Here is a 9,793-nt window from a genome sequence, read left to right as displayed (position 1 = left end):
AACTCTAACCCATCGCCCCCCCATTCCTGTTCTAACTCACCCCAACTCTAACCCATCGCCCCTGTACCTGCTGCCTGGCCCTCACAATCAGTACAGAGCAGCCAGAGGCCATTTGGCCCACAAAGCCTACCCCAAGTCTCACATTGGCTCCTAGTTCACTAATGCCTCATATTTAAAATTTCATCAAGTTATTTAAATCCTTCAATAGCCTCGCCATGGCACCGCCCCCTCTCCAAACTCCTTCAGCACAGATTTTGCCACTTCTCCAGTTCCGGTTCCCTGCACAGCCCGGATTTCCTTCAGCTCATTGCTGGCAATCTTGCTCTTTGTTCACCTGCCCGCTGATGCCCAGCCTTCTGCCCATGCTGGGTTGAATATCGGCAAGCAGACTGCTGGCCCTGTCCGAGTCGGTGTTGAAGATGTTACTGGAGTCCTGTCTAGATGCCCCAAACAAAGCCCTGCGGGGATCGATTCCACTGTAACCAAGCCCATGGCGATCATCCTTTGATGTGAAGTCCACCACCACCACATCCTTTGGTGCAAAGGTGACATTTTCAGGCTGGTACTCATCCTCTTCCTCCTGGAAGGAGAACCAGAACAGAGAACAGACACAGTTACCGCAAAGTCTTACAATTATGACACAATAGCAAAGACAAGACAGCTTTACTGCCAAACCCCTTTCAGTGTTTAGAAACTGAGAAACAGGAAGAAACCAATCATTCCCTCACATCTTAATCCCCCTATCACCCTGGTCCTCAGCATTGCTGCCTAACAAACTAAAAGCATCATATTCAGGCAGGCATTTCTGTGGCCACAGACGTGACTCCAGGATGCTAGGTCATTTCCTAGCACCAGGATCAGTGATGTCACTGAGTGGCTGCACCGTGAACGGCACACAGTTCCACATGGTTAGCCTTTGAGGAGATTTGGCCAGATGAATGTAGGGTTCAAGAGTTTTGTGCAGGAGGGTGGGTTTTAGATTCTTGGATCAGTAGGACCCTCTCTCCAAAAGGTGGGACCTATACAAGCAGGATGGCCAGCCCTTGAATGAGAGTAGGGACTAACATCCTTGTGAGTGGGTTTGTCTGTGCTGTTGGAAGAAATTTAAACTAGAAGCAGGAAGGCTGCAGAATGACTTGGACAGGATGGGAGAATGGGCAAACAATTTGCAGCTGGAATATAGTGTGGAAAGTGAGAGGTCATGCACTTTGGTAGGAAGAGTAGAAACGTAGACTATTTTCCAACCGGGGAAAGGCTTCAGAAATCTATTTTGGAAGTCGTAGTTCAGGATTCTCGTAAGGTTAACATGTAGTCGGTAGTTAGAAAGGCAAATACAATGTTAGCATTCATTTCGAGAGGGCGAGAACACAAGAGCAGGGATGTGCTGCTGAGGCTGGATAAGGCTGTGGTCAGACCCCAATCAGAATATTGTGAGCATTTGTGGGCCCATATTTAAGGAAGAAGGGATGTTGCTGACATTGGAGGGGGTTCTGAGGAGGTTTACACAAATGAATCCCGCGATGAAGGGTTTGTCATATGAGGAACGGTTGAAGACTCTGGGTCTGTACTTGATGGAGTTTAGAAGGATAATGGCAGATCTGATTGAAACTTACAGAATACTGAGTGGCCTGCTTTGAGTGGACATGGAGAAGATGTTCCCACTACAGGGAGAGACTGGGACCTGAGGGCACAGCCTCAGGGTGAAGGGATGATTCTTTAGAACTGAGATGAGGAGGAATTTCTTCAACCAGAGGCTGGGGAATCTGAGGAACTCATTGGCACCGAGGGCTGTGGAGGCCAAGTCGCTGAATGTATTTAAGTCAGAGATAGGCTCTTGATTAGTAAGGAATCAAGGGATCTGGAGAGAAGGCAGGAGAATGAGGTTGAGAAATGTATCAGCCAGGATTGAATGGTGAGGCAGACTTAATGGGCTGAATGGCCTAAATCTGTGCCTACATTTTATGGTCTGAGATGTTACATTTCAGTCACGAAGGGAGGCTGCATGAGCTTGAGTTGGTTTCTTTAGAGAGCAGCGAAGCTGAGGGGGGACCTGTTAGAGCTGTGTAAGATTATGAGGGATATGGGCAGGGTGGTCAGAAAGCACTGCTGCCCTTTATTAGAGGGATAATAACAAGGGGGCAGGATGTTAAGGTGAAAGGCAGAAAGTTGAGAGGGGATTTCTGAAGTGCACTGAAGTGGGAGTGAGGCAGGAAACCTTACAACCTTCTAAAAAGTATTTGGATAAGCATTGAAAATGTTATAACAAGCCAGTTACATCACCAAGTTGGACTTAATGTGTGGTGACTCGCAGGTACCTTTATCAGAGACAGTGAAATACATTTCTGTGTTTATAGCCCCAAATGGGCTAGATCAGTTTAAAGTGATGCCCTGTGAAAACGACACAGGAAGATCCAAACAGAAGATTCGACTGCTGGCTGGTTTTGAAAGTTGAAGTTTTGGTAAATATTAATCGGTGGTTTTATTGGGCGAGTATTATAGAAGGGAAAGTAAAAGATAGGTTAGAGAAAGGAGTTGAAAATAGTTGTTAAGTTAATTATTCTCTGTTATACTTTAAGAAATCAAATTGTCAATTTTTACTTTAAATAGTTCTTGGCCTCTCGAATGTTCACAGATTACTGCGTAGGATAAAGCTTTCCTGTGTTGCTGCTCTAAATTAAGCCAGAGGGTTTATCCTGTGTCCTAACAGGTGGCAGTCTGAGCTGTGACGAGTTGCAAAGATGATTCAAGGTGATTTGTCGAGGCTCAGTGAGTGACAAAGATTTGGGAGATGGAATATGATGTTACACACTTTGTTAGGAAAACAGAAATATTGATTGTTTCTGTGAGGGTGAGGGTCTGGGAAGTACCAAACTTCCATGGAAGTTGGGTGACCGTGTTCATGAGTCCAAGTGAACCTGCAGGAACAGCAAGAAACTATGAAGGTAAATGGAAGGTGGAGCTTTTAAACAAGAGGTTTTGGATATCGGAGTAGAGATGTCTTAGTGCACTTATATACAGTCTTGGCGAGAGCACAACCAGAGTTTTCTGAGAGGTTTGTTATCTCCTTCCCAAAGATCAAACATCCACAGGGGCAGTAGTTCATCAAACTAATACCTGGGATGGAGTGATTGTTGTCTGAGGAACTGGGCCTATATTTTCTGGCAAAGAATGAGAGGTGATCTCATTCAAATATACAAAACCCTTAAAGGGATTGACAGGGTAGATTCAGGAAGGACATTTCCCCTGCCTGGAGTGGGGTGTGCTGTCCAACACCATGGGATCCTGCCGCTGTTATAGGGCAGACCATTTAGCACTGAGGTGACAAGGAACCTTTTCACTCAAAAGGTGGGGAAACTTTGAAATTGTTTGTCCCAAAAAGAGGCCAGTCACTGAGTATGGGCAAATCTGAGATCGCTAGATTTCTACAGATTAAAACAGCAAGGGGAATTGGATAGTACAGAAAGATGGTATTGAAATAGCAGATCAGCCATGATTTCACTGAACGACAAACCTGACACAAGAAGTTGAATGGATTTGTCCTGCACCTTTTCTTACTGTCTTACATTTGCTCATATCTTCATGGGGAAAGTGCACTTCACAGCCGTAAGGCCAGGACTTTGTTCCAAAGCTGCAGTGGGGCCTGGAACTAAATGTAACACTCCAACTGGGCCTGAAACCAAGGTGCAACACCATCTCCACTCCTTTGTTTCAAAGTATTCTTGTGACAAAGACAAATTTTCCATCAATGCAAAATTATTCATTTTTATCTGTCCTCCTGCTTTTAGTGAAGGATGTAGTTGAATCACCGAACTTCTCTGTTCTTCTACCATTCCAATCTTCTCACCTTTTTGATAACTATCTGATGTATCATTGCTTAGGTATAGAGTGGATGTTTTTATATTTCTCCATACAAAGCATACATTAAGAGCACATAACACAGCACTGCAGGTAAACCGTTAAAACTGCAAAATGCAGGGCTTGGACACACAACAGTTAGGGTGCTAAGTCATACCTGCGATCCATCTGAACCTTCATCAGGCAAGGAACACCCATACACTTTCACACCTGTCTCTGTGTGGCAAACAAAACAGAAACAGTAAGAGCAACGAGTCCTACATTACTGCATTACAATGGGAAGATACTTGATGTTCAGTCAGTAACTAGGGCCCGAGGGGTGGTCACTGCCTGGGGGTGAAGTTGAAGGTCCCAGCTCAGGTTGTGGTGCTGCAATTAGACCAAGACTCTGGGCCAGAGGAAACGCAGAGGGAGTTCTTGCCCTGGTCATTGTTTCTTCAATGTAGACACAGTGATGCTAAGACCATTAGTATTAGATAAGGGAAACCTCTTTACCCAGAGAGTGGGGATAATGAATATGTTACCAAAGTGAGTAGTTCAGTTGAATAGCACAGATCTATTTTAGGAGTAGCTAGATAAGCATAGGAGGAAGAAAGGAATACCGCTGTCGAGAGGGACCTGTTGTCTTCCATCACCACAACAAACGCAAGAATGGCAACTTTGAATCTTCACAATAATTTCTCCAACAGAAAAGGATAGATTGGAAAATCAAATCCAATTGATTAGACAGTGCCATCGAGAAAACAGAGAACTAATCGGCTCCCAAACCTTTGAGATTGTGCAGAGAATGCAGCTCTGCTCTTGAACGGATATTGCTTCACAAATGAGTGAAATTAGGAGCATGATTATCTTAAATTGCTTTAACAGGTTTATTTGGAAGAACTCATTTTTGGAGAGCTGCTCCTTCATCAGGTAGCTGTGGAACAGGATCATAAAACACAGAATTTATAGTAAAAGGTTACAGTATCATCCAACTGAAACAATATACATGTATTGAACAAATCTAGATTCCTGTTAAGGCTTCTATCTTTTAGAATGGGTTGCAGATTTCAGTTCATTAATATGTAAATCCTAGAAATTCTTCCAAGTCACATTCTCGACATAACTTAAGGTTTTATTTTAAAAAGGGGACATATCTGCTCAGATAATGCATTAAAGGTGTGAGGTTAGAGTCTGTCTGTATTCCAACCTTGAGTCAGACAGGTTCTATTTCCAAAGTAGGAATTTATAAAATGTCACATGCCTGCAGACCATGCGCTTTTTGAGCAAAACAAAATCTACCATGCCTCGGGACAGCCTTGCCTGCAGTGTATGAGATAGGCAACGTCAGCTGAGTCGCATGAGTACCTGCTGCATACATGGTGGGTGTCCCCATGTGTAATGGCAGTATCCGTGTCGACACTGACACGTCTGGAAGTGGTTGCTATGACAGGGTTGTATGGTGTGGTGGTCGATGTTGTCCTGAAGGCTGCGCAGTTTGCTATGAACAATGGCCTGGTTAGGGTTTGGTGGTTGTTTAAAGGTGAGAAGTGGAGGTGTGGGGAAGGTCTTGGCGAGGTGCTCATCGTCATTGATAATGTGGTACAGGCTGCAAAGAACATGGTGTAGTTTCGCCGCTCTGACGAAGTACTGGACACGAAGGGTATCCTTTCGATCGCATCCCATGTCTGTCTCCTGAGGAGGTCATAACGGTTTCTCGCTGTGGCAATGTTGGACGTGGTGATCGATGAGCTGAGCATTGTGCCCTTCAGGTGTCTGTCACATTCCTCCCCATCTGAAGAGAGGGCTTGTCCGTAGGGAATGGCTGGCTTAAAATGTTTCAGGTGGAAACTAGAGAAGTGTAGTATTGTGAGGTTATCCGTGGGTTTGCAGTAGAGTGAGGTACCTATCCTTGATGGAGATGCATGTGTCCAAGAATGAGACTGACACTAAAGAATAGTCCATCTGACAGTAGGATGAAACTTGTTGATATCACTGTGTAGTTGTTTCAATGACTCCTCACTATGGTCCAGAGGAAGAAAACATCATTAATGTATCTGGTGTATGGTGCTGGTTGGCGGTCCTGTGCAGCAAAGAAGCCTTCAGAAAACGCAACAATGCAGAGTGGCCGAGCACAGGCTGATAGCCAAGTTCGGTACCCATGAGGATGGTCTCAACTGGGACCTCGGGGTCATGTCACTACAGGTGACCCCAGTACACTATAGACTCGCACACAAGCAGGCGAAAGTGAGGACTGCAGATGCTGGAGATTAGAGTTGAGTCTGGTGCTGGAAAAACACAGCCGGTCAGGCAGCATTTGAGGAGCAGGAAAATTGACGTTTCAGGCAAAAGAGGTATGATGCAGAGCTGGGCTGAGGAGTGGCAGATGGGGTTCAACCCTGCCAAGTGTGAGGTTGTCCATTTTGGAAGAACAAATAAGTATGCGGAATACAGGGTTAATGGTAGGGTTCTTAGTCAGGTGGAGGAACAGAGGGATCTTGGGGTCTATGTACATAGATCTTTGAAGGTTGCCACTCAGGTGGATAGAGTTTGTAAGAAGGCCTATGGAGTATTATCGTTCATTAGCAGAGGGATTGAATTCAAGAGTCGTGAAGTGATGTTGCAGCTGTACAGGACTTTGGTTAGGCCACAGTTGGATTACTGTGTGCAGTTCTGGTCGCCTCACTTTAGGAAGGATGTGGAAGCTTTGGAGAGGGTGCAGAGGAGATTTACCAGGATGTTGCCTGGAATGGAGAGGAAGTCGTCCGAGGATAGGTTGAGAGTTCTCGGCCTTTTCTCGTTGGAACGGCGAAGGATGAGGGGTGACTTGATAGAGCTTTATAAGATGATCAGAGGAATAGGTAGAGTAGACAGTCAGAAACTTTTTCCCCGGGTACAACAGAGTGTTACAAGGGGACATAAATTTAAGGTGAAGGGTGGAAGGTATAGGGGAGATGTCAGGGGTAGGTTCTTTACCCAGAGAGTGGTGGGGGCATGGAATGCGCTGCCTGTGGGAGTGGCAGAGTCAGAATCATTGGTGACCTTTAAGCGGCAATTGGATAGGTACATGGATGGGTGTGTAAGCTAGGACAAATGTTCGGCACAACATCGTGGGCCGAAGGGCCTGTTCTGTGCTGTATTGTTCTATGTTCTATGTACTCTCACACCATGCTGTCTTTCTCAAACACACATCCCACACCTTCTTACAGGTTTATACTGTCACACTCATGCACACACGCAAACACACACTCTTACTCACTCTCTCCCTCACACTCACGCACATGCGCACACACACACGTCTATGGGGTGACTTTGCAATTGCAGAATTATATTTTTATAAATTCCTACTTTGGAAACAGAACCAGTCTGACTCAAGTTTGGGATACAGAGACTCTAATCTCACACCTTTAATACGTCGTGTGAGAGGAGATGTCACCTTTTTTTTACTAAAACCTTAAGTTATGTTGAGAATGTAATTTAAAAGTAGTTCTGGGATTTACATATTAATGAATCAAAATTTGCAACCCATTCTAAAAGATGAAAGACTTAACACCAATCTAGGTTTGTTCAATACAGGTATGTCATTTCAGTTGCATGACACTGTAATCTTTTATTACAAATTCTGTCTTGAGATCCTGCTCCACAACCACCTGGTGAAGGAGCAGCGTTTCGAAAGCTAGTGCTTCCAAATAAACCTGTTGGACTATAACCTGGTGTTGTAAGATTTTTAGGTTTGTCCACCCCAATCCAACACTGGCACCTCCACATCTTAAATTGCTTGCTAGCGCATTCATGATCATTCAACAATTGTGGCTACGTGTGGAATCACATCAAAATGTAGACATTTTTCATATTGGGTTACGCAAGCACATGCTGGTGAGTGCAGTCTGTACTCCAGATATTATGAGCTGAAGGAACACAGTGTCTGACTTGAGCAGCCACACACAGACAAAAGGTCACTGAATTGTGAGGCTGACCAATAACTTTTTGTATGGGCAGTAGCATCCTCAAAAGGGAAACACTGCATAAGTAGCCACAGCTTAGCAGAACTGTGAAGTGTCCTACTGAAGTAGCTTTTCCAACTTGGGAAATGTGGCATTCTTACATTTGCCGTGATGAGTGCAAAATGAAAAGCTTCAGCAACACATCTCTCCTTCCAACAAGATCTGACAAGATTTGACAAGAGAATGGAGGGACAGACTGACAGGGTTATATGAACAGGGTCTGGGTGGAACAGAAATACCAGGAGAGACTGAGCTCTGGAGTACTCTGCAAACCCCTAAACTGAACAAGGTGGGTATGCTTTCTGTGGGTATACACAGTGTGAATGAGGCCGGCAAAAGCCCTGGGTTAGGTCCCCTCATTGAAAGGTTGACCCATCAAGACACCACATAAACAAAATCCTACACCTGTCACCTTCCCAGCCATACCTTCACCAGACTGACTGCAGCAGTTCAACACTATCTCTTCAACAGACTAGTTGGGAGTGATGGTACGCCCTGAGGACAATGCATGCTGATTCTACAGCTGTCCCTGAACAATGGCCTGGCTGGGAACGTGCATAAATTCAGAGTTATTCCTTTACTCTGCACTCCTCACTCCTTTTAATAAAACTTCAGATTGTGATGGCCTTCCCACATCTTTCTCTCCTTTCACAGAATTCTATATTTGGGCTGTCTTTCTCCTCACTTACATCCTGCAGTTTCTTCAGCAACATGCTTCAATTCCTCTGTTTTAATTTCCAAACCAAATAACTTCATACTTAGCACATCAAATTACATCTGCCACCCACTGGTCCTGACTGTTGAAGAATTCCTGAAGTCTGTTAGAAAACTCCACGCTGTTTGGCAAACCCATGACTCCAATGGCCTCAGGAAATTTTGACATTGGTTCAAGCTGGCCATGCAGAACTGAACCTGTGACTGCAGGGGCACTGACCCCAGTGGGAGGGGCATGGTACCACATCCAATCAGATAATCTCTGAGCTGAGCACTGCTCTTTAACCGAAACCCCTGACCATCAACCTACTTTCAAACCAATTTCCTTATCTTCCATACAGCTGAAAATTTATAACAGATTTATTTTGAGACCTCATCAAACAATGCTGCCAGAATGGTACCAGTGACATCTGTTTGACAGAGAGTTGCTGTGATCTGGAATGCAATGGCAGAAAGGACAGTGGAAGCAGATTCAACGGGAACTGTCAAAAAGGGATTGGACAAAAACTTTAAAATGGGAAAAGATGACATTTCAGTGGTGAAAGAGCAGGGAAGTGAGGTAAATTAAACAGCTCTTTCAGAGAGCTGGCTGAGGTTTGATAGACTAATAGACTTCTTCTGTGCCATCATTTCATCATGGTTTTCAAATCTTCCCATGGTTTTGGCCCATCCCTTTTTCTCTCAACATCTGACCCCAGAACACTCCAAGATCTCCACACACTAATTCTGACCCTCTGCAAATCCCTCATGTTAACCGGGCGCATCATTGGTGACTACCTGAACCGTAAACCTCCCATCCTTTTTCACAGCAGAGAGCGGCACGAGCTGGGCGGAAGTGAAGTTGGAGCACAGAGTTAGTCGGGAAGGTAAGTGATTGATATTTGAGTGGGTGTATTCTAGACCCCAGGCCCTACATAGTAGGCTTTGGATACTGTTGGGGGGGGGGGCCTCCCTCCCATCCTCCTCCTCTAACCTAATTTTAAAGTCCACAGGTAAGTTACTCAGTGTTCTTGTTTTGGAGACGATGTGTAGAGTAATGGCAGTGCAGGCAGCGGAATGTTCCTCCTGCAGGATGTTCGAGGTAGGGGTGACCACCGATACTCCTGCCAACTTCATCTGCAGGAAATGCAGTCAGATCCTGCTCCTCACAGACTGCGTTAGGGAACTGGAACTGGAGTTGGATGAACTGAGGATTATTCGAGAGGCTGAGAGGGTGATAGATAGAAGCTACAGGGACATAG

At 45.0% G+C, this 9,793-nt stretch overlaps 1 protein-coding gene across 1 annotated transcript in view; it reads right to left on the bottom strand.

The window, feature by feature from the left end:
- Nucleotides 1-9,793, bottom strand: part of gpatch1 (G patch domain containing 1) — an 81,809-nt gene that overhangs the window by 60,080 nt on the left and 11,936 nt on the right. Inside the window, exons 7-8 of the mRNA XM_043707501.1 lie at nt 4,013-4,071; nt 335-580 (exon numbers count right to left, since the gene is read on the bottom strand). Coding sequence (XP_043563436.1) covers nt 335-580; nt 4,013-4,071 — 305 coding nt within the window. The remainder of the gene's footprint in view (nt 1-334; nt 581-4,012; nt 4,072-9,793) is intronic.

This window comes from Chiloscyllium plagiosum, chromosome 17 (genome assembly GCF_004010195.1).
Source record: "Chiloscyllium plagiosum isolate BGI_BamShark_2017 chromosome 17, ASM401019v2, whole genome shotgun sequence".
Classification (NCBI taxonomy): Eukaryota; Metazoa; Chordata; class Chondrichthyes; order Orectolobiformes; family Hemiscylliidae; genus Chiloscyllium; species Chiloscyllium plagiosum.
The sequence above is the reverse complement of the archived record's forward strand: the minus strand, read 5'-3'. Positions and strand labels throughout refer to the sequence as shown.